Genomic DNA, 24036 nt, shown 5'->3' on the forward strand with positions numbered 1-24036 from the left:
TTGCATCTTGTGTTTTCTTCTTCTTGTGCTTGATCTAAAGCATAAGCAAAATCTTTTTTGCACTTTGCAGCTTGGAAATAGAGGTGCAAACTCAAGAAGCAGCAGCCAGTTTGATCTCAAAATACTGTTGTTTTCTTCCCCTCTTCCTTCCTATAGCAATATGGGTAGTTATACATCTTCTAGGAAAAAGAGGAGATTTCTTACTATTACTCATGACTTACCTGAAATAACCTTTAAAAACTCTTTATCTGAGAATGTACAGGAAAAACTTTAGGATATCCTAACTACACTGAGAGGTATCAAATTGCATTAAAGGTTGAGTTGCATAGAGTAATTGCAAAGCAGTTTTTGAACATGGTGCATTGACTGACTTATTTTTTGTTGTATATTAGGGTCGACCAGGACCAATTGGGCTTCAAGGACCGATAGGGGCACCTGGATTTACTGGCCCAGAAGGTTTGCCGGGAGCAAAAGGTGAGAGAGGAGCAGTGGGCCCCCCTGGACCAGCTGGACAGAAAGGTGACAAGGTGGGCTCAACAGTGACATCTTTTCTGTCCGTGCAATAGATTTATGGCCTTGTGTGCATTTTTGAATGAATAAAGATAATCTTGGACTATGTGCCCAAAGATATAAGCCCAACACAACAGCATTTCATTAGTATCTTTAGAGAATCCCCTGCTTTTATTTTTGAATGAGAATGCGGTTCCTGTAGCTGCTGAACATTGTAGCCATCCTGGTAGATGAACTATAGCCAAATGAGTATTGCTGTTGCAAGTAGTCTTTCACTTCACATGCCCAGGGATTCACGCTACATTCAGAGAGACCAGGAGCTGGTTCCTGTGTAGAAGATGCTGAGTTGGTGTCTAGAAAATCAAAAGGAATGGGTACTAAATGAAACCTGCAATTCAGTTTTGCAGGTGCAAAGTTATTTATAGTAGAAAGAATATTATAAACCATGTCATATTAAATGGAATAAGCCATAAAGTGTGGGTGTCGATGAATGCAATGTGCAAGAAAGGGCAGGATAGCAAACATAGAAATGTCTTAATGTGCGTAAGATCTGTTCTGCTGTCTCTTCCTAGGAAGGAAGTATCAAAAGAGGAGTTTGGAGCTAGGCAAAAGAATGAATGGAAGTATGAGAAAATACTTGCAGTAATAAAGAGTGGATCCATGTAGATAGTTCACCTAAGGAAAGTTTACATTGTGCACCAGGCATGTGTTTGCATAATGAGTTTTGGGTTGCATGCAGAGAACTCATTGAGTCCCACCGCATAGGCCTGCGCGATCTATAAGCTCCCATCACAGAGCCTGACAGAGGTTGTGTGATGGATTATAAACCGGGGAAGTCTGATACTGTCTGATGCAAGGACTGGAATGAGATTCCTACTCGCATACCTATGTGGTTGAACAAAAGGAATGTTTCAAGGACAACAGCTTGAAAGCTTAAAAGACAGAGGAAGTCTTGTGTGCTATGCCTGGTTTCTAAGAACTGAAGGAAGTCTGGGACACTGGGACAAGGGCTTGCATTCTGGGACTATCTCAGAGCATCTTACCAGTCTACTTGATGCAAGTGTTCAGGTCACATGTGCAAATAAGAAAAAGACAGATTGTTTAGGTACCTGCAGAGCAGAGTTTGTCTTCCACATTTTTCCAGCTACTGATAGGTGTTGCTAGCTAGATGAAGACTAGCTCAATTGTACTTTCATATGCTGCAGTTACACCCTCTTCTCATTTAATATTAGTCAACACATTGGAGTTCTAATCAGCCTTTCCCATAAGACAAAGAACCAAATAAACTGAAAATGATGACAGTGAAAGTCATTGCTTCGGTGTTGCATTCATCTGAAAGGCAATGGAGGATTCAAAGCAAGGACTGAGTGCCGATATGGGTGATAGTGTTTTCATAATTCTAGCAGATAACACTGAAATCATTAAACCCGGATTTTGGAAGACACAGAAACCCAGGGTAGGAACTGTCCTTTAACAATTGTAAGCAATTTCCTTGCACTGAAAAAATCCCTTATGTACTCCAGAACTGCTGTTTCTATCAATTGAAATGGACACCAACATGCGGTAAGATTCTATCTCTTTATCCCTTGTGGAAGCAATATATTTTACCTTTCCAAAGCAAGAGCAGTTTAGGCTGGATATTCTGCTTACATAGTTTGTTTTGCTACTATCCAGAGCAGACCAGTAGAACCAACAAAGTGGCAATTACTTGCAACTCAGCCAGGGATGGTCTGAAGTTAATACAGTGGTCTGCGTATCTCTGGGTGGTGCTATCCAAGTATAGACAGAAAAACCCGTTAAGTCCTGTTGAAACTCTTGAAAGGTCAAGTGTGACACAGAGTTAAGTTTATACTAGATTATTTATTTTCCTGGCATCTTGTTTTCCCCAGATGTGCAGTAGGAGATTATATTTTTACTTTAAATTGCCTGCTTAAAACATTCCAGAAACACTCACTTGGCACCCAGTCAAGCTCAGATGCTCAGTTCCTATCTTCACTGACCCCTGTGGTCAGAGAGAATCTGCATGAGGTAGTTTGCTCCTTTTGGTTTTGAAAGCTCAAGTCCAAGACCGAAAATGTTGCAGTAAAAAGTATCTCACAGGTAACTGAAATACACAGATGGACGAAGTGAAATATAATGTCTACTCTTTTTCTTCAGGGCCCAATGGGAGTTCCTGGATTTCAAGGCATCAACGGGATCCCAGTAAGTTTGCGTATGTAAATATAAATCACCAGTACATTAGTCACAACCAGAAGCACATAAGCACAATGAGGCTGTCCTAGCACATGCATAGTATATCACACAAGTGCGTGCTTCTCTCTGGAGGGAAATGGCAGTGTTTGTTAGTCTACCTGGTGATTCCATGCTGTTTTGTAAGAGGTTTGGATCCTATTGTGGGATGACAGGAAACTGATACGTATCCAGAAGTGAGCCTGAGTTACATGGGGATCCACTGCATCATTGATAAGCTTTTCTTTCAGCACCATGTTCTCCCAGGACCATGTATAGAAAACACTGTATCATAAAATCATAGACTTATGGAATTGAAAGGGACCTCAGTCAAACAAGCATGATCAGCTGTGCTTCAGGCCATTTTTAGCATGTGTTTCCTAATAAATTCTTAAAAACCTTGTAATGATGGAGACTCTAACTTCTCCATTAGAAAAGCGTTGTTAATGCCTAACTTCAGTCTGTTTCTGCAGTTTAAACCTCTTAGTTCTCATCTTGCTCATCATGGACACAGAGAGTAGATTGTTCCCTTTTACTTTGTAGTAGCCTTCTTGTATGTAATAGCTGTTATCAAGTTTCCCTCAGTCTTCTGCCATGATGTGAATGAAAACAGTGATTACAGCTGAGGCTCTCCTGAGAATCCTTGCTTCTCCACTAGGTGCTAGTTCTGGTTTAGATCTGAGCCTTTCAGAAGCCTAAGACAGGAAAGAGATAATTGCTGCATTTTCAGGTGGTAGAGGTAGGTAACCACTTTCCTTGACCATCGGGAACTTTTTTGTTTGTTTCTTTCATTCTTTAGAAGTTGAACGTTCTAGTGACAGTTGCTTCCTTTACCATGCAAAAAATGGTGTGCCTAGAGTGTTTTGACCAGCTTTCTTTTGCTTTGGTATTACTCAGTGATTTTTACAAATGTCTTACAGACACTTTACCGCAGGGGGGTTTTAGCTGGGCCAGCTTTAGAGGTTGCTCCAAACTTCCTTCCTCTCTCTACACCATTTAGCTCATCCTGCTTTCTCCTTCTGGTATTAGAATTCTTTTTCTTTTCTTGATGACATTTTTCCATCTTCTGTATCCTTGTGCCTTCAGACTGTACTCGTGCTCTTTCTCATCTTCCCTACTTCCTCAGCTGGCCAAGAGCTCCAACAGTTGAGCTGTGTTTTCTTACTTCCTATCAAAAACTGAATTGTTTTGATAGATTGGCTGAAAATGCACAGTTGGCCCTGTAAATGAGCTTGCTTGATTCCAGTTCCTTCCCGGCCCTTGTCTTTCTCTCCCCTTCTGCTCATCCTTGCCTGTTTTCTCTCCTGCTCTACTCCCTTGCTGCTATTTTTTTCTTTTCCCACCAGCCAACTCTCTAGCTCTGAAGAGAACAAGCTGTTCCCATAATACTTAATTTAATTGAACACACTGTGGGAACATGCTGTTCTCAGGGTATTTTTTCAGATGAGGCTCTGGAGGAAGGGGATTCCCAACAATGAGGGGAGGCAGAGATACAGCAACAGCCATTGCCAGGTAGTTGGCAGCGACAGGCATTCCAAGGAGAGAGTAGGGGAGGTAGATGAGAGGATTCAAAGCCTCCAGCATATGCATATCTACTCTGTGTGCTTTATAGCATTCTGCAGGTGGGCGAATGGGAAAAAGGCAGATTTTGCTGCTCACGAACAGCAAAATGCTCACCACTGTGGCTCTTCTGTGCCACAACTGCGGGACAGAAAAAGGGGGAAGGGAAACTAGTTCGTACTGTTTACATTCTGGCCATTGAGATAATACTTCCATTCTAGGGTGAAAATAGCAACCACTGCTGCTTGAGAAAATATTTATACTTTTGCCAGTTGCATTTCAGGAGAGGGAGTAGCTTGGGTCTGTTGTGAAATGTATATGAACATATGCACGTTATATGCACGTGTAAAATTAAGAGCAAAGGGGAGAGAGCGTGTGTGCACTGATATATGTAAGAGAGAAGGAAAAAGATATTGCTATCTCTGCACAAGAATTAACATCTAAATATGAAGAGAGATTCTTTGTAGTATGCAGGTATGCGAGCGTGGGCAGGTATATTTTAGTCATGGCCAAAGGACTGCAAGGCTGTGATTCAGAGGGGAATCCCACTATTGACCTTAAGGGAAGTGGTGTTCCACAGAGTTCCCTTGGGGAATGCTGGTGGCAAGTAAATCATGTTGTTGCAGCTGGCCTGACTAATCCCTTTAACCTAGTAAATACAGCAGCTACATGTGTTTATTGCTAGTCTTTCGTGTCACACTGTAGAAGAAACGCTCAAAACCTTAGCCATACTCGGGAAGTTTATTTTTTCCTATAGGACAAAATTCAAGGACACCTCTGGCAAAGGCTGGAACTGGAGCTGGGAGATGTAGGGAGCTTTTCATGAACTGTCCACGGAGTTCTAGAAGGAAATACATCTATGAGAAGTGAGCCCTTGTCTATACCATGAAAGCTAGAGCTACATGGAGAGGCAAAGTTCTCTATTTTGCGACCTTCCTAGGGCAAACGCAAGCACTTTGCAGTGGCTGTAAAAAGGCCACTTTGCTGTAGCAATCCATGAAACTGCTTATTCAATTAGTTTTGTGTTCACCCTAAATAAATTGCATTTGTTTCCCTGCTTTTAAATATTTGTTGAGCTCTGCTGTTGGGATCGCCTTGGTGCTGTTTGATTTAGAAAAGAGGCCCCTTGTGATCACAGTGTTAGTGTACGAGCAAGAGTCAGATAAAGCAAGGGCCTAGATGAACAGTTCAAGTTTCCATATCTGTCTCGCAGGGAATGCCTCCTTCTGTGAGGACAGAGAGCACAAGTCATCTCTCCAGCCTGTGTTTTAACTCAGGTTTATAAACTAGTCACCCTGCCATGTATAAGTAAAGCCTGTGAAAGTCTTCTGCCTTAGTCAATTGAGGTGCGTGTGTTGAATTGGCATATCTGCCAAAACAGGAATTACAGAAGATGAGATCAGTGAAACTATTAATCACTGTTTTTCAGGTCAATACAGCTCTTTAAAACAGTATTTTAAATCTCTGAGGAAAAGGTTCATTTAAGCCAGAACTTTACAACTCTCAAGAAGGACAGTTGTGGGTGCTTAGTATCTCCTCAGGTAGGGTTCTTAAAACAAGACATTGTGAACTCTGATAGCAGATTAGCTAGAAAGTAGCAAATCCTGTGGACTTTTTTCATAAAGCAAAAAAGACTGCATGTGTATGTGTGTGCATGTGTGTCAGTCTGCGTCTAGCTTTGGCTCAGAACCACAGACATGGATGCCATGGGATTAAGTGACAGGGCCACAGATTTATTTAATACACCTAAGAAATCACTGTGGTCAGCACACTTTATGTCCTCTCTTTGTGAGCCCTCCTCACACATTAAGAGGATACCAAAATCCTTTGGGCCATTTACAGACTGTGTTGGTCCAAGAGTTAGGAGATCTCACCCAAAGCATTTCCCAAGACATGAGGCCACCAGTCAGCTGCCTGCCATGGGCTGGCTCTTGGCCAGCACTAAAGGCTTAGCAGCTTGGCTTCCCATTGTCTGGCTCTGAGGGGCAGATGTTGGCCATTAAGCTTCACTAAACCCTGCAGCTGGTCACCTTATGTTGTAACCAGATACACGTGCACTTGTCTGACATAGCTTCTGGTTTTCTTGATGCCGTAAACAAAGTGAAAGACCTGGTGGACATTGACCGCTCTGGCCTCCCTCTGCAGTCACAGCCTGTCCCGTCAGAGACTTGCTGCTCTTGGCTATGACATCCCACGTGGACAGAGGAGCATGGGTTGCCACTGATTCATTCCAGCTTTGGGAAGCAAATGAAATAATTTCTGAGAGATAAACATAAATGGCAATAAATTGGTGCTTCAGCCTTTTCCTGTCACTTTACCAGGGGCTGGCAAGTCCCTGCTTGCACACCACATGTGAGTGTTTTGACAGACAGACTTTAATCATCTGGGCAACTGGTAGTATGTACGCAGCGGTGCCTGCTAATGCTTTGGGATGACTTCATTCCGTGTACTGAGGCCTTGTTTAATCTCAAATTTATACTTCCCTGGGTGATCTGCCTTGATCCTGTAGTGGAGACACACTTTACATTAATTCAGTTTGCATCTGATTGGCTGGCAGAGAGCAGATCGGGGCTCTCTCCCCTTCTTTCCATTTTGTTGGCACAAATCGCAATGCAGTTGCCAGATAAGCTGGACCAAGGAACTCATCTGGCTGAAAATTAACCCCATTAAGAAACAGAACAGTTATTTCTCTGCAGTGTGGGTTTCCTGCTTTGGCTGTGCTTATGGTGGCACAGGGAAGAGGTAGGTGTGAGTAAGCAGGAGTGAGCGATGGCCCTCCTGGCAGCAGCTGAGACCAGTGATCAGCTTGAGTATTTATGTAATTGGCCTAAGTTGCTCTGCATCCCTGGGAAAGTCACTCTGCTACTGTGTGCCCCCAGCCTCTCATCCGTAAAATGAAGATTATAGCATTCCCACATTTTTGCAAGGCATCTTAAGATCCTTAGATAAAAGGCTTTACATTACTGCAAAGTTCTCATTGAGCTTGGTCAGAGCATATGCTATTGGCTTGGACTGCAAAGACCTTTAGCAACACAAATGTGTTTTGTTTTAAGTGTCAGGCATGAAGGATTGTTAATGTTCTGCTTTATCTCCATTTTATCCATGTTTATTTTTTTTACTTTCCTAGTGTGAGTCATAACTTGTTTAATGCCGTATCTTAAGGATGAATCTTTGGGATCAAACAAAAGTACTTTTGGGATGAGTCAAGATCAGGGTGTACAGAGGGGAGGGAGAGAACTGTCAGTTATTGATACTATCTCCATAAGTTTCTTTTTTCTTCCTGCCACAAAACACTGTCTTTGAGTGCCACAGAACTCATTTCTGTGAAAAGTATAGAATAAGGGGCTGCTTGAAACCCAGGTAGCGTGACTGACGGTTCTGCCTTTCTGTGTTTTGCCTACACATACCCATATGACACTGAAGAAAAAGTAACTAAAGTCTCAAACTTTGATCTTCTTTGCACCAGCACTGTGCTGAGTAAACTCCAGTCAAATTAATAGAGCTTTACCAGGGCAAAAGAGGTGTGAAATCAGAAGTAGGTACAATTGTATTCTGCTCTGCTTGGTTAATAATTGACTATTACAAATACTTTCTTTTAAATGCTGTTAGTTTAATTAAGTCTTTCTCCCAGTTGCTTCACCTAAGGTTTTAAGTTTAATACAACAAGAAAAGCTGTTTTGCTTGAATGGCCTGATGCTGGAGCTGTAACATCTGTTGAACTATTAAAGGAAAGAATCCACACTGGAGAGGAAGAGAAGTCACTGAAACTTTAAGCAGATTGGAATTATAAATGCTCAGTATTGTTGAGTCCGCCTCTGCCCTTGTTTTCACATGAGCAGCTTCCATTCCTGATGTCAGGTGCACCCTTGTGTGCTGTTTTACACTGTATTATATGCCGTATATTTCAGATTGCTGTGGGATGAGTATTGCCCTTTCGGGACCTACTCATGCACAAGTTATGTATTTCAAAAAATTATCCCTTGGAGAAAAAGGTAATTAAATGAATGCAGCCAATGTTCTAGGATTTAAGCTTTGGGGAGGATAAACAATGCTGGCCGAAGCAGCTAGTTCTGTTGCAGTCTGCCATACACTGAACTTGAGTGGGAGTTGTGGGTTTTTTTGTTGTTGTTTGTTTTGTGTTGCCATTTGGAAGATATCAGTTTTCTGGGGACAGTATTACTAATAAAATAATGCACTGTGTCAGTCATTCTCTCTTTTTCCCGTTTACACAGGGTCACCCTGGGCAATCTGGACCTAGAGGTCTGCCTGGCCTCGATGGCTGCAATGGTACCACTGGGAGTCCTGGTGTTTCTGGATCAGATGGGTTTCCTGGCCTACCTGGGCTGCCTGTATGTCCCAACTCAAATATGATGTTTTGTAGTCACTAAGCCAGGATTTGCTTTTCATGCCATTGTTGGAAAAGTAACTCCTTAGGAAGAACCCTAATAACCCTAAGTTTATTAGCATTGTTAGAGCTCAGTATCATTTTCTTACTGAAGTTCCACTCTGAGGATAAAATTAAGATCCTGTCAATGCAGTATGCTCCCACATCAAGTTAAACCATTGTCACTGGCAGTATTCAAGCTAACTCAGGAGAAACCACAGTGAAGTTTTTAAGAACCACGAAGTGTCAAACATCTTCCACCTGGCACGTTTCAAGTTAGTGGATGCTGATTCAGGAAAGATGTTATGACATGTTCAAATCTATGCATCAAATACTGGATGCCTTCCTTCAGGTCTTAAGATAGCCAAAAGCTTCAGTCTCACTGAGTGTCAATAGGATTTACTTTCCAGGGTATGTGTTTTACTTTTGAAAACACTTTTCTACCAGGTTGGAGTTTTATCTAGCCTGCATTGGACACCTTAAAGTTAGGTGTCTGATCTATTCATCTGGACTTCCCTCTTACAGAGAGTGGTACTTGCAAGAGCACTTCTACCTTCACCTCTGCCTTTCAGGATGAATTGTCTTTGGAGATGCCCATTTTTCTGCATTGACTGTAGATGAGGTTAAGGTAGCTGGGTCATGCTCTACAGTCTGTTTTGAGTGGGTAAGGATTAGTTATAAGAACTCCACTCCTAAATGCTTTTGGGAATTAGTCTTTTATAAAAGTATGTTATTTTTGAAGTGTAAGCAAATAATATTTGACTTGATATTAAAATATTTGACAAATATTTGAATATTTGTTCACATTCTAAGCCTGATCTTGCAAACACAGGTTGTGTGACTAATCGTACATGTAATGGCACTCCTTTGCACATATACATGAAGAGGAGGAAGAAAATACAGCTGGTGGATGTAAATAGTGCCATTTGTTTCAGCATTTCTAAACTGTGCTAAGACATCTTTACATGTCATCCAGACTTGAAATTCATATGATGTTGAAAAATACTGAAGGAATAAGGTCAAATGAAAGTACTGCTTTCTAAAGTAACTGATTTACTCATACCTGCTGCTCAAATTTCTATTTTGTAATGCTTGTAGGATTACTTTTTTGGCAAGGAAAGTTGCTTGGATCAGCCAACCCTTCTCAAATTAAGTTGGCAATTAAATGAAATCACCTTAGATAAATTGGACGGAATGATCAAAATTAAAATAAATTGGGTAAATCTAGCACTATTATGGCAGCTTTTTCAGAAGATTCATGCAGTCTACCAGTTTTTTTCTCTCATTGATTGTAAACAAAATTTGCTGATTTACAGTGTTAAACAGGAGATCAAATCATAGAATCGTTTGTTGTTGGAAGGGACCTTAAAGATGATTTAGTCCCAACCACCTGCTATGGGCAGGGACACCTTCCACTAGACCAGGTTGCTGAAAGCCCCATTCAGCCTGACCTTCAACACTTCCAGGGAGGGGGCATCCACAACTTCTGTGGGCAGCCTCTTCCAGTGTCTCACTACCCTCACAATAAAGAATTTCTTCCTAATATCTAATCTAAATCTATCCTCTTTTGGTTTAAAACCATTACCTCTTGTCCTATCACTACATTCCCTGATAAAGAGTTCCTCCCCATCTTTCCTGTAGGTCCCTTTTAAGTACTGGAAGGTTGCTGTAAGGTCCTCCCAGAGCCTTCTTTTCTCCAGGCTAAAGCACCCCAACACTCTCAGCCTGCCCTCAAAGGGGAGGGGCTCCAGCCCCTCGATCATCTTTGTGGCCTCCTCTGGACTTGCTCCAACAGTTCCATGTCTTTTTTATGTGGGGGCCCCACAGCTGAACACAGTACTCCAGGTGGGGTCTCACGAGAGCGGAGTAGAGGGGCAGAATCACCTCCCTTGGCCCTGCTGGCCATGCCGCTTTGGATGCAGCCCAGGATACGGTTGGCTGCCTGGGCTGCGAGCGCACATTGACGACTCATTCAGTTTTTCATCCCCCAGTACCCCCAAGTTGTTCTCCACAATCCACTCATCACTCAGCCTGAATCCATGTTTGGGATCGCCCTAACTCAGGTGCTGGACCTTGCACTTGGCCTTGTTGGACTTCATGAGGTTTGCATATGCCCACCTTCCTAGCCTGTCAAGATCCCTCTGGATGGCACTGATATGTATATGAACAGGAGGGTTACAGCATGTCAGACATTCAAATAGGATCTTAAAAGTTGTCAAAGGCCTAAAATAAAAGGGAACCTAATATAAACAGGAAAATAGCAGAGAAAATGTTTGCAGAACCTTGTTTTTCTAAAGCCGCAGGAAGTCTTAAATTCTCGTAATACCACAGCTTCTTTGACAAAGCTGCAGTGGTACTTTTGCAATTTACTGGAGCCAGGACTTTGCCTTGTTCATTATACTGAATATAAATTCTTTCAAAACTAAATCAGTATTTTTTCCAGAAATTTATTTTTTTACGGGTTTTTTTTATTTTAATCAGGGTCATCCTGGTCCAAAGGGCCTTAAGGGAGAACCTGTTTTTGCTCAAGGCAGTCTTAAAGGAATGAAGGTAAGACTTGTCATCTCTGGGATAAAACGCAGTACAAGAAACAGGTTGCAGGGCTGATGCTGCAGGTTAGATTGCTCGTGATGTTAGACATGGGTATTCTGGGTATGTCTGAATGGAGAGCTCTGAAAAAGAACTTACAATAACTTCATTAATGACAACACAGAATACTCTCAGAACTTGGAATAGCTTGGTCTTTGCAGAGATCTTGTTCATCCCATACCAGGATGCTGGGACATTGCTCATCCTGTCGCTGTTCAGTGTAGTTTCTGGTCTCTGGAGAGCTAGCACCATTCATTTGTGGTGTCAAACCATGGATGTGAGGAATTTCTTGTTAGCTTATCCTGACTTATATGAGGTAGCATACATGTTTCTAGATTGCAAGCAAAGGAGGGGCCCTTCACCTACGCTTGGAACTTTTCTGTAACTGATATCTTTGCGTGTGCCAGGTCTGTTGAGATAACAGCTCGGGAAACTCGCAAATGCATGTTAAGATTTCTGCTGTGAGATCCCAGCTGCCTCCCAGTGGTTTTTGTACTGGGAGGTACTAGTAAGTAATCAGTCATATTCTCAGTTTAAATACATGAATACCGCGTCCCACTCATAGTATTCAATTCACTGCTGCTGTGAATTCAGGGGTTTACTCTCTCTATTTAATAAGGACCTCGCCCTGAAGTGTCTATATCAAGTCTGTAATTTTACTTCCTGTGCAGGAAATACAAACTAAGGATAGACAATTTCAGTTTATTGTTCAGAACAGTGCAGAGGTTCTTGAATATGCTTACGTAGAAGGTTTGGTTCTGTGTTGCCTTGAAACAAACACTCACCAGCTTATCATGGTTTTGATTTTTGATAAAAGTACTAGGTTTGGAATAAATCTACAAAGGATTCAGTACCTCTTGTGGTACTGAATTCAGCAATATTTAGCAGCCTCAGGCTTCATAAGTATTGAAAATACTAAGAAATTTATTTTGTCATGTAAGGCTCCTCACGCTGTCTTTGTTGGTCAAAATGAAGAACTTTTCTAAAATTCTACCCACACTATGTACACTCCTAAGTTGGTAAAAGTCAAATAGATCTTTATTTATTTACTTCAGTATTTATGGGAAATACAGATAAAGTGATATAATAGTTATATACTTTTACATATTTTATAGCGGTTTTGTAATTAAAGTTTTTATATTGTATTTTCCAGTGTTTTTACAATTAATACAATTTTTCTTCATACTACTTCAGTTTCTTTTGTTACCCATAAATAAAATGGTTGTAATTTCTCCAGAGTTTTGGAATCTCTCCATTACTCAATTTAAATATGGAAGCACAAGTGTTAAAATATAAATAATAGAAAATATTTCTATTTATACAAAACTTAATGTTCCTTATAGTTTGTTGCAATAACATAGTGTAATTTTTACTAATGCATTTATAATTTTTAGGGAGAAAATGGTCTTCCCGGATTGGATGGAATTTCTGTAAGTTATTTAATTTGGTGCATAATGATTTTAAAGAATATTAAGTAGGTTATTTTTCTTGTATTAGTTCTCAAGGACACTTTTCAAATTAGCAGGCCATGTATTGATGTGTGTGATACCAGTAGCTTGAGCAATTCCAGCTTTGGAATGGTATGAGTTGATCCACATTATGGTAGAAGTCAGAATTTGCTATTATCTGGTTCGCTTTTCCTTTTTCAAATCAAACTCCCTTTTACCATTGAACTCTGTAACTTTGATTTTCAAAATACATCTAATAATATGAAATGCATTGTTATAGTACTTAAATTGGCATACTTAGTTAGGGGATATTATTTAATGTTTCCTGAGACTTACTTCGTCTTTGCTTGGGATTTGATGGGGTAAGTGCATACATTCAGTATTTGTCCTGTGTTCTTACAGGGCCCAAAAGGTTTTCCAGGTCCAATAGGTTCTGCAGGACCTATAGGATTGCCAGGCTTGCAGGTAAGAGACCTCAACTGTTTCCCTTGTTGATAGAACAGTTCAAAATGTTGGCAGTTTTCCCTCCTTGTCTGTATTTGTGTCATGACAATGAGCAAAAGTGTTTGTGCATCTAAAAGGACCTAGCACAGCTGACTCTAAGCATAGAATACTTGAACTTAGATAGTTTAATCTAATCACAAGAGGGAAGGCTTCTTTTTGGAGCAGTGTTCAGAGCAGCAATCATGAATGAGGGCTCCAGCAAAGCCCTAGAGTGCTGTCTACGAACACTACATTACACAATTCTGAGCACTTCTTCCTCTTGGGACTGGAGGGAATATGCTGATCTCAGCAAGTCTGGAGCTTTTGTCATTATGAAATACGCTAAAGAGTTGCTTTTTCAAGACACTACAAGAGAGTTTCCACTGGGCAGAGGTAAAAAAGAACTATATGTTTGTTGCTTTTAAAAGTTTGCTGGTAATTAAGTACAGTACCAAAGGGCTATGCTGTCTGTTACCAATATGAAGACTTGAAAAATCATGTGTATCAGTTACTTTTGCTTTGGGGGCAAGAGTTGAAATTTCAGGTACCACTGCAGATCCCAGTATTGCTCCAATTGTGTGCATCCTAATTAAGTCAAAAGAAATAAAATCTTGATCTTGTTCACATTTAGGGTCCAATGGGTCCCCCTGGGCCACCAGGTCCAAAAGTAAGTACTTACTTTTCCTGCCTTCTTTCTGCACCTGATCGTTGGCTTTTATAACAGTGCTGTGGGCCTAGACAATAGTGATGCTGTTGTTGCTGTTGTTTTATTATTCGTTCATCATTAGTTTTTTTCCTCTCCTAGGGTAACATGGGATTAGGCTTTCAAGGAGAGAAAGGAGAAAAAGTAGGTGAAACTTGTTCTGTTACAGAAAGAGCATGAAATAATACTCTACTGTTCCCTCATAGCTCAATCCTCTAGAAAGTGGCTGGGTTCTAGCATTTTCCTCTTTTCCTTTTTCTTTTCTCCTCTTGGGCTGATTAACAGTCCAAATACTAAAGAGTCTTGCTGGTTCCTTATCTCTTTGTACACAAAAAAAGAATGGGAGCTTTTTCTGGATGAATGGGGGAAGGGGAAAATCTCAATTCTGTACAGTATTTTCAAGGTTATTGGGACATGAGGTCCTTAAACATCTTTTGAATCTCTGTCTTTCAGTTTCTTTGAACCCTCACCTCTTGTACTGAATTATTCTACTGACTTCATTCTTTTTGGCTTTTATAATATTATTTGGATCAACTGAAGTGTAATTTATAATCTCACTATCCTAAATGGGTGTCCTGCGGTCTGTGTGAGAATTTACACTGGAGTAATGGGGCTTCTTGAAGTTCTCAATTTGGGACTTGATTCTGCTGCTGTTAAAATTGGTTCTCAGCATTCTGCATTTCTAATTGTTTCTTGTCTTCTTTTGTTTCATATTTCTGCCCAAGCGTTTTCTGGAATGTTTTCCTGTTGATTCAAAAACTGAGCCTTTTTTTTTTTTTTTCCCTTTGCCATGTTTTATATCCACAGCTTTTCTGAAACAGATTTAATGCATTTTGTTCATCTTAATTTTCAGTCTGATCTTTTGACTTCCGTGACCAAACTCCTGTGCCAGCATTCAGGCACACAGATATTATGTACATGGAATATAATTAGAGTGGCTTTTTTCTGATTTGCAAGCCACTTTCATAGGAAGTCAACCAAGTTCTGCCTATGTTCATAGCTTCCTCTTTTGCCAACAGGGCGATGTAGGGCTGCCTGGCCCTCCAGGTCCCCCACCATCCACTGGAATACTGGAATTCATGGGATTTCCAAAAGGGAAGCAAGGAGAAAAGGTCTGTAAATTCAGTTTACAAACCCTCCACCTCCCCATGCTCCTTCTTTCAAGGCTGAATGAAGTTACTGGACAGTGAGGACTGTTGATATTTCCAAATCAGAATCATTTTCTGTACTAGCTTAATCTGCCAGGTGGCTATTGAATGAAAATATTCTTAGCTCAGAGCATTGTGGACCGCTGGAGAATGCATATCTCTCAGAAGAAGAAATCTGAAAGCTATTTAAATGTTTTCATCATTAATCCTAAAAATAAATGAACTGCAGTTTGTTTCTGTTGGACATGTGAAATTGTGTCAACTGAAGCAAAAAACCCAAATCTGTTTACAGAAATAAATAAAAAGCTCCATCTCTTTTGTTTTACCTATGATGCACACTACTCTGAAATAATCAAATTTCTCTCCTTTACTTTGTTATCCTGGCATTTACTGAGATACATGTTTAGCTCATCATTGTTTTTTGAAAGCTGTATGGATCTTATGTTAAAGATTCTCTACACGCATGAAATTTAGGCGTACTGAATTAATCTGAGACCTATGCAGGCTGGTTTGGGAGCCCAGTCTGAGCTTGCCTGAGCCCCTGCATAAGTCATGAGAGGATATTGTCTTACTTGGTGGAGTTACATTAGTGTGAGGTGAGATTCAAACTTGTGTCTTGCTCTTGATTTTGTAAGCAGGATTGTGAAGACATTATGCTATCTCATCATGTGTTATTTTGCTGCTTTCCATGAAATACTGTGCACGTTCCAATACCCTAGATGATGATACGAAATGCTTCTCATTTGACTTATAGCAGTGGAGGACAGTAGAACAACAGTTCCCAAGTAGTGGTCTTTGAAGCCATGGGAGGTGGTCACAAACAATCTGTTGCATGCACTGGCACTGTGCTGAGAGACACTGTATCTGGCACATGATGACACAAACCAAGTATACTTGCTGCCAAACAAATTACAAGGCCTTACTTTAAGAGTCAGGAGCCTGATGGGAAGATTGGGGAAAAACTTGCTGTCACAGGCACAGTGATTTATTGTCTTTACCTCTTCCTCTTGTCAGGGTGAGCCAGGCCCTCAAGGATTCCCTGGAGACAAAGGATTGCCTGGCATACCGGTAAGGACAGAGGAGAGTTTTTAATATGTGCCCAATACGGATTAAATGGTTCAACACCCTCTGAATAGCTCACGAGGTCTCTACAGGAGTTTCTAGGCACCAGAGTACTTTGCAAATCTGATCAAAAAGTCTTGTGGACATTTTAAAGAATGTAACTGTAATCTGATAGTGTTTTGTCCTGGAGATACAAAGAAGATAATGCTGTCCTACTATAGACGTTACAAAGCAGCCATCATTTCAGTAGGTGTCATCTAGTGTGCAGACCTGCAAGTAGACAAACCCTTTACTTGGCCACTTGATGGCAGTGTTTCTTGATGTCTCACAGAGCACTAGCCATTTTTTTTTTTAAACCCATTTTTTTCCTTTAATTATGTCTAAATGTATTTTCTGTTATTTTACTTTAAAGTTGTAAAGCACGTGCAGATCTTTCTGTCTGTCTATACATATCTAGTTTTACAATGGGCTGTTTAAAATTAGTGCTCATAAACTCAGGAATGTGTAGCATTTCTCTGTATGAATCAAGAACAACAATTTATCCCTGGATTCCAGAAAGCTATTTCCCAGTTTATAACCTTTTGTAAACACAGGTTATTTTGATAAGTTTAGGGAATAAATATTTTGTGGAACTTCCGACTAGCAAGATTGTTTGCCAGTTTCTTCAACGTACAGATGTTCTTAGTAGAAAGACGTGCAAAGAGAAACTGTACATGAAGCATAGTTTGTTATTAGCCTTTCTGGGCGTGTTCCATTATGTGCATGTTGAGATTTATGCATCACAAGAGGCCTATTAAAGCTGATGGGGTTGAACATATGTGTGAACTTAACCACAACCATAAGATATTTCAAGATTGAAGCCTGAAAATTGCTTAACTACTGTAACTCTTGCTGAAATTAAATCCTGGTGTTCTATCTCTTGATTTAATATTTCTTGCTGACTGGGAAAACCACCAAACATTCCCAAATGTTGAGCGTGAAAATGCTAGTTTTGTGTCATTCTTAGGCTTTAGAAATGAAAAAGGATGCTCTGAGCACTCCCTTGAGCTGCCACTGTTAAGAAATGAGATTTGAAATAGTTTCTAAATGTAGAATACAATCCAGAGTAGCAGTGGCCGGCCTTTGCTGTTTATAGCATGGGATACTTGCATTTGCTACTGAGAGATGTGCCATGGTTTAAATGGGTGGAAGCCATGGGGAATGAAGAAGATAATGTACTGCACGTACTGCCAAGTCTGGTTGGTACCGGTTTTCTTTTTGGGGCAAAAGAGTCACAGTGGAAACAGTCAGTTTCCCTTGTTTCTCTGTTGTACTGCATATTAATAAATGGGCTTGTGCTCATTTTGTCTTAGGGCTGCGCTATTCAATTCCAAACATATCACAGATTTAATGTTGACATTTTTCCTCAGGGCTTTGGAGGTGTTGGAGAAAAAGGAGAAAAAGGTGTGCCTGGCTTACCGGGTGGCAGGGTAGGTAACTTTACAAAGTCCTTAAATGCCTGTTCTCAAACACATGAATTGGGCCTTTCATCACTAGAAGCATTCCCAAAGCATGGAGGAGTCTCACACACAGGACTGGGTCCCATAATAGCCAGCGCCATGCAACAACAGAACCAATGGATAGTTCTTATCTCAGTAAAGTCTTAGATTAAAGGTGAAATGAAAGATGTATATAGACAAGGCAGTCCGAGAAAATCATACAGAAGTATTTAGTAGAGATCTTGACAGGGGCCTGTGTTTTTCCAGGTTTTTTTTGAAAGCTTTACAGAAAAGGGAAGCTTGCGGGAGGACCAAATGAAGATAATAAAGAGGCCTTGCAGGGCCTCTAGGGACCTCTTAACCAGTGCCAAAACCAGCCATGGGAGAACACAGATAGATATTTGGGGAAGACATGGGCAAGCTGGCAATAGATGTTGGTCTAACTCGTCAGTGAATGTGGGAGTTAACAGCATGCTCCATCACACACCAGACATAGGGTCTTCAAACCACCATGACCCTGCAGAGATGTGCTTATACACAACAGGAAGACCAAGGCATTCTGTTCTGCATATGCAGAATAAAATGTCAAGATAGAAAGTCTTGGTTGCATTAAGTTTCATGTCTTTATAATTACAAATTACCTACCTAACTTCCTAGTTAGTTGAGACACCATGACTTATTTAACTTGACCCATAGATCAGAAAGACAATGGCTAAAGAAGATAAGACTTCTTTTATCAGCTATTCTGCTGAATTCTTTCAATTATGATTGTTAATATTTGGGAGATATGGACAATCAGTGGTAGCATCTCCTTCTGAAAGTTCTACCTTTTCATTCTTTGATGCTGAGATATTTGGAGCCTGATATACTGAAACCAGACTGAGATGGAACCTCTGATAATGTTTTTTTGTTAATGTGTTTTTGCTGTTGTAGGGTCTTTTGGGACTGGATGGATCTAATGGGATTCCAGGGAGAAAGGTGAAATTTCTTTTACTTTTTACTGTACTTACAATTACAGAAGTCATGTAACTGCTTAAGATCTGCTGACTTCCTTATCTAGTGGCACCAAGTTCTCTGATGGATGAATGCACCTGCCTTATTAAACTGGTGAGAGCTAACTAGAAAGTCTGTGTAAAACTCTAGATCCCTTTAACTGTCTTTCTAGTTATCCCTATATATTCAGAGGACCACCTCCACAGATATGAAATTGTATGTTCCCTCCTGGAACAATCAACTCTTCCCACTTTTCCCCTTTCTGGGGTAGAAATGTCCAGGTGATCAAGTGACTGAAAACGTGTTAAAGCACTTCCACTTGGAGGTAGAGCAGCGGAAGTTGTTCAAGAAAGCAACTTTCAGAAATACAATTTTTATTTTGCAGCCTAGATTTCAGTCACTTTCTTGTATATTTTGTTTTATGTATGTCCTTTTCAAGATATACTGAAGGTGATGGTATCTCCAATATAATCTAATTCATATCTATATGTTAAAATTATATAATTAAAAACAAGGCCTTTATGGCAAGTTTCTTAACAATACTGTGTATAGGCTATATTGGGGCCTACAGCTGTCCAAGACTTCAGAATCACAGGCAAGGTTTCCAGTTAAGGTTCCCCGCTCCAGAGCTCGTGGGGTATCCCATTTTGTCTGCAGTGGCAGTGGGATTTGCAATGAATACTGGGCCAGGTTGAATATGTTACCCAGTAGGGTAGATCACTTCTGTGTAGATTCCCAGTCACACACCCAGAAGAGGAATTTTCATGTCCCTGAAAATGCTGCCAGGAAATGGATAGCTGGAGAGCTGGATCTCCCAGTGTCACTTTAAATGTCTTGGTGCCAATAATTTGTTGGAGGGGGAACAGAGTGGAAGGGAAAGCGTGAGGGACAAGGAAAATAATGTTCTAGGCTACTCACTCCACAGGAATTTCTACAGTTCTGTGAGAACTCCAAGGTGTCCTCTTGATCTGGACACCCTCATGCCTGCTCACAAGTTCTCACCATCTTTACAGTACAAGGAGACTTAAGGAGCTCTGGTGTTTTCTGAATGCTGAGAAATTGATGCATCAGTTTTCACTTTCATTATTTTTTCTGCAAATGTGTGGTAAGAAAATGAATTAGGTTTGTGATTCAAGTCCAGGCACTGCAGATGTATCAGCTAACAAATAAAGCCAATATCTTAATGTCTCACAGTGTAACAGTGTTCCCCTGTGTGACTTTGCAGGGTCATCCAGGTGTTCCAGGCTACCCCGGACTGGATGGAGTTGAAGGCATGAAGGTAGCTTCTCACATGAAAATACTAAAGCATTGCTTTTTTAAAGATATTTGCATGAATAAATAAGTATCATTGCCCTAATCAAATATCTTCTTTACCTCTGTATCGCTGTAATTTTCACTATGTTTCTGTTCCTCATTTACTTTATTGTTAAGGATAAAAATGAATGGTTGCTGAACTATGAGCAGTAAGATATTTTGATACCTTTACAAATGTTCATTCATGTAACTTCATGACTTAGAATTGTAGGTGTAGTCTTTCTGGTCTCCTTTACCACCAATGCCATATTTACTGGACAGTTGAGGCAGGATTAGGTAGAAGTAAGTGGATGTTAAGATAGTTGCCAAGGCTGGCTGAAGTCTTAGATCACAGATCTAAACGTATTGACAAGCCTGAAAAGAATGTGTTCGATTTCTCATACTGGAGATAGGCAATGCATAGCAGACATTTTCTGGGTATCTCACAACTTGGGCAGCCAGACATCTAGAGACTGAGTGGAAAATGGTTGGGTAGTAGTTTGCTGTGAAAAACACTTCTCTGCCTTATACATATATAACCGTATACTTATTTGCATATGGTTGGCAGACATATGAAATGCAAGCGCTGAAGGGCTTTTTTGTGCTGAACACAGGGAAGAAGTAGTGCAGGTTTATGCACACAGGAGTGTTACTGGAAGAAGCAATAAAGTGCGCTGCCTTGGTTTGCTGCATGTTGTTTATATTCTAAATATGATGGCAGTTTGGACAACAGTCAGATTTTGCACTTGCTATTTCAAAGAGTGTTTGATACTGTGTTAAGAGGGAGAGGAAGGAATGATACTGCAGTTTGTCCCAACTTGCTTGTTCTACCCTGGGTAATTTTATGGAGGAAACCATTTTCCTGGTAGCTCCTATTATTGAAATTCAAGATTCCAAAGCAACAGATAGCTGCAGTGATGAATGCTTTTAAAAATGTGTATGTTCATAGCAGGTCTCTCATTTTACCACAAGGTGAACAAATATGATCTACCTGATATTGGTCAATATGCTCATATCATAGCATATTTTGAATATATCATAGTATGGTTTGGGTTGGAAGGGACCTTTAAAGGTCATCTAGTCCAACCCCCCTGCCATGAGCAGGGACATCTTCAACTAGAGCAGGTTGCTCAGAGCCCTGTCCAGCTTGACCTGGAATGTTGCCAGGGATGGGGCATCTACCACCTCTCTGGGCAACCTGCACCAGGGTTTTACCACCCTCATTGTGAAGAATTTCTTCCTTATATCCAGTCTAAATCTACCCTCTTTTAGTTTAAAACTATTACCCCTTGTCCTACCGCAACAGGCTCTGCTGAAAAGTCTGTCCCCATCTTTCTTATAAGCCCTCTTTAAGTACTGGAAGGCTGCAATAAAGTCTTCGCAGAACCTTCTTTTCTCCGCGCTGAACAACCTGAACTCTCTCAGCCTGTCCTCACAGAAGAGGCGTTCCATCCCTCTGATCATTTTCGTGGCCTTCTCTAGACCTGCTCCAACAGGTCCATGTCGTTCCTGTGCTGAGGTGATAACTGTTCTCAGGTACACATGGTATATACATGTCTGTGCTTCCTATTGAGGTAACGAGATGCCTTCAGAGGACAGCTGGATAGTAGCAAACACTTTATCTGAAGTAGCCATCAGTTTCATCAGGCAGGGAGTAGGTAAGTCAGGAGAGCAGGTGATTGTGAATAGCAGAACAAAGTGAATTCTTCACCAAGACAAAGAATGATGGTTAGTCAGTGAATGACCACAGACATTGCTACCATAATACAGGAAGTTTCCTGACAAGCAGTCTTCCCCTCCATCACCCATCTGATTGTGGTGTGAATCTGTTTTCTTCTGCAGGGTGAATTAGGTGACATCGGTCCCCCAGGCCCTCCTATTGTTGTTGACAGGGAAGGTGTAGTAATTTCAGGTACATGTTTCCATTTTGTTTCAGAACTCATCTAAAGCACCTTTCTGATCCAATTATTCCTTCTTACTATATTTTACCACTTTTCCACATTGCGTATTGGGTCTAACCCATCCCTTGTTATTTTCTCCTTTAATTTCTGTGTTGTTGGCATACAGATACATTTGGTCTCATGTTTATAGCTTCAGTGTTTACAATAAACCTTTCGTCTCCACATTGCAGAATGATATGTTTCAAGGCAGAATGAAATTTAGTGCCTGGGAGGCTGACTGTCTATGAGCATGCAGAAGTGCTGTGTGTCTACCTGTATGTCTGTCTTCAGTGTACTAAGGAAAAATGTCTTCCTTGTGTTGCTTGGAAATGGGTACTCTGAATGATATTCTCCTCGTATTTATTGTTCAATGTGGCAAGAATATTGTTGAGAAAATGAGCTTAATTAATGCCACAGCTGAATGAGGCGCAGATGGGAATAGTCTCTGAAGCTGTAAAGGTAAGGGGACAAACTGTATGATCTCTCCTATTCTTCCTCCTTCACATGCAGTCAAGTTTGAAACAATCTCTAACAGATCTGGAGGAATTTTTCCTATTGTTTTTAACTTTGACTAACAGGCTTACTGCTATGGGCTTTGCAACCTTTTCTGTTAGTGAGATCAACTACCCCACCAGGGTAGTTGACTGAAAAGAGTCTCTCAGCAGACATTCTCATGACATTTTCCTTCTTGTTTTTCTGTATTTGTCTAACAGGTGCCCCAGGTGACCCTGGAAACCTGGGAATACCTGGTCCTCCAGGAGATGAAGGGATCAGTGGTTTACCAGGCCTTCCAGGAGCTCCAGGATTTCCAGGCCTGGAGAGAGGTAAAGCAGCCGCTAACAGTGCCCTTAGGCTCTTTTCTGTGTTTGCTGCCGAGAAGACTCTGGGTAGTGGCCTGGAGATGGTGATGGTATTGGAGCAAGCCTCTCCCTGCTCCTTCAGCTGGCTGATTTGCAGACTGCTGTGTGAGACAGAGGAGGCAGGGATGACACACAGGGGAACCAAGTATGTTGACTTGCATGGGAGCAGAATTAGTCCCACACTGATTACAGCCCAGGTAAGTCTTCAGTTGTGAATATTTGGTATAGCAGTGTACACAGGAGCTTGGTGGTTTGATTTCCATTCCAAATGCGTTGATTGGCAGAACCTTTCCTACCTTTTAAATAACAGCAAATGTTATTTTTTTAATGACTTTTCATATTTGCAATAGAGAGCTAACAGATTGGCTAGATAAACTCACTGTAGATGGAACCCATTTGTCCCATCAAAGATCTCACTTTAAAAGTTTCTGTTTCACTTGAATGTCATCTGTGAAGTCCTGGCCTGCAATGATCCAGAGACTAGGAGCTGCTAAGGAAATTATCTCAGTCAATGGAAATCAGAAAATAAATAAACCACAGTCTTACATAGTTAATTGTCTAACTGATCAGTGGGACTTAAGTGCAGCCCTGTGAATTTTTTTGGATGACCAAAGGAGTGTGTAAATGGGAGCCAGTTTCTGCGTCTGATTAGTAAGTTTTCCTTTGTGTGCAATTATAAATTGTTCTGTGCTAACATGGTTGCAGTTCAGGGCACAACAGTAATTTTCATAACATTAAAAACACTTGAACGTTTTTGCTGCTGGAGGGCTGCTCATTGTGTCATTGTTGTCTAGATGGAATGGGCCCTGGAGGGTCTCCAGGTATTCCAGGTGTGAAGGGTGAAGTGGGAGAACCAGGAAGAGCAACAATTGGATTACCAGGCACTCCCGGCAGGGATGGTTTACCAGGTCTACCAGGAGCACCAGGATTGCCTGGTTCACCACGTATGTATATTTTTAACATCTGTTTTTATATTGGATTCAGAGTGAAACAAGACAAATAATAATTTATGTATTTATTTCTTTGCCAACGTGGATTATTCATGTGTAAATCTTAAATGTTCAGTTGACACCTCATTGTGATTGTAGCTCACAACCTTAAATACATATAACAGGAGCCATCCCTCTGAAGTAAAAAAATAGAGCGAATTATTGTTAGAGTAGTAGCCTGAGAGACTGAAGTACAAAGTTGTGTAGACACAGTTTATGGCACAGAGGACTTTGAAGTTCTAGGCTAGTCTCCTACTGGCTTAGACAAAGAATAGACCATGACCTTATTGAGAACCTGGGGTAAATGTCTAGGCTTATGAGTAGGTATTTAGGGTACCAGGACTCAGATAGGATGCCTGAAGAGGCA

General features: G+C 40.8%; 1 protein-coding gene across 1 annotated transcript in view; it reads left to right on the forward strand.

Moving 5' to 3' along the window:
- Positions 1-2667: 2667 nt before the first annotated feature.
- COL4A6 (collagen type IV alpha 6 chain) overlaps positions 2668-24036 on the forward strand; it is a gene marked incomplete at its 3' end in the record, with an annotated part of 49202 nt that continues 27833 nt past the window's right edge. Inside the window, exons 1-15 of the mRNA XM_082004364.1 lie at positions 2668-2712; positions 8532-8648; positions 11165-11233; positions 12667-12702; positions 13123-13185; positions 13835-13870; positions 14009-14050; positions 14926-15018; positions 16069-16122; positions 17526-17585; positions 18528-18572; positions 19813-19866; positions 21723-21792; positions 22534-22644; positions 23475-23624. Of these exons, the coding sequence (XP_081860490.1) occupies positions 2674-2712; positions 8532-8648; positions 11165-11233; positions 12667-12702; positions 13123-13185; positions 13835-13870; positions 14009-14050; positions 14926-15018; positions 16069-16122; positions 17526-17585; positions 18528-18572; positions 19813-19866; positions 21723-21792; positions 22534-22644; positions 23475-23624 (1039 nt within the window). The 5' untranslated portion in view covers positions 2668-2673. The remainder of the gene's footprint in view (positions 2713-8531; positions 8649-11164; positions 11234-12666; positions 12703-13122; positions 13186-13834; positions 13871-14008; positions 14051-14925; positions 15019-16068; positions 16123-17525; positions 17586-18527; positions 18573-19812; positions 19867-21722; positions 21793-22533; positions 22645-23474; positions 23625-24036) is intronic.

The sequence above is a fragment of the Phaethon aethereus genome, assembly GCF_964289735.1.
Source record: "Phaethon aethereus genome assembly, chromosome: 10".
NCBI lineage: Eukaryota > Metazoa > Chordata > Aves > Phaethontiformes > Phaethontidae > Phaethon > Phaethon aethereus.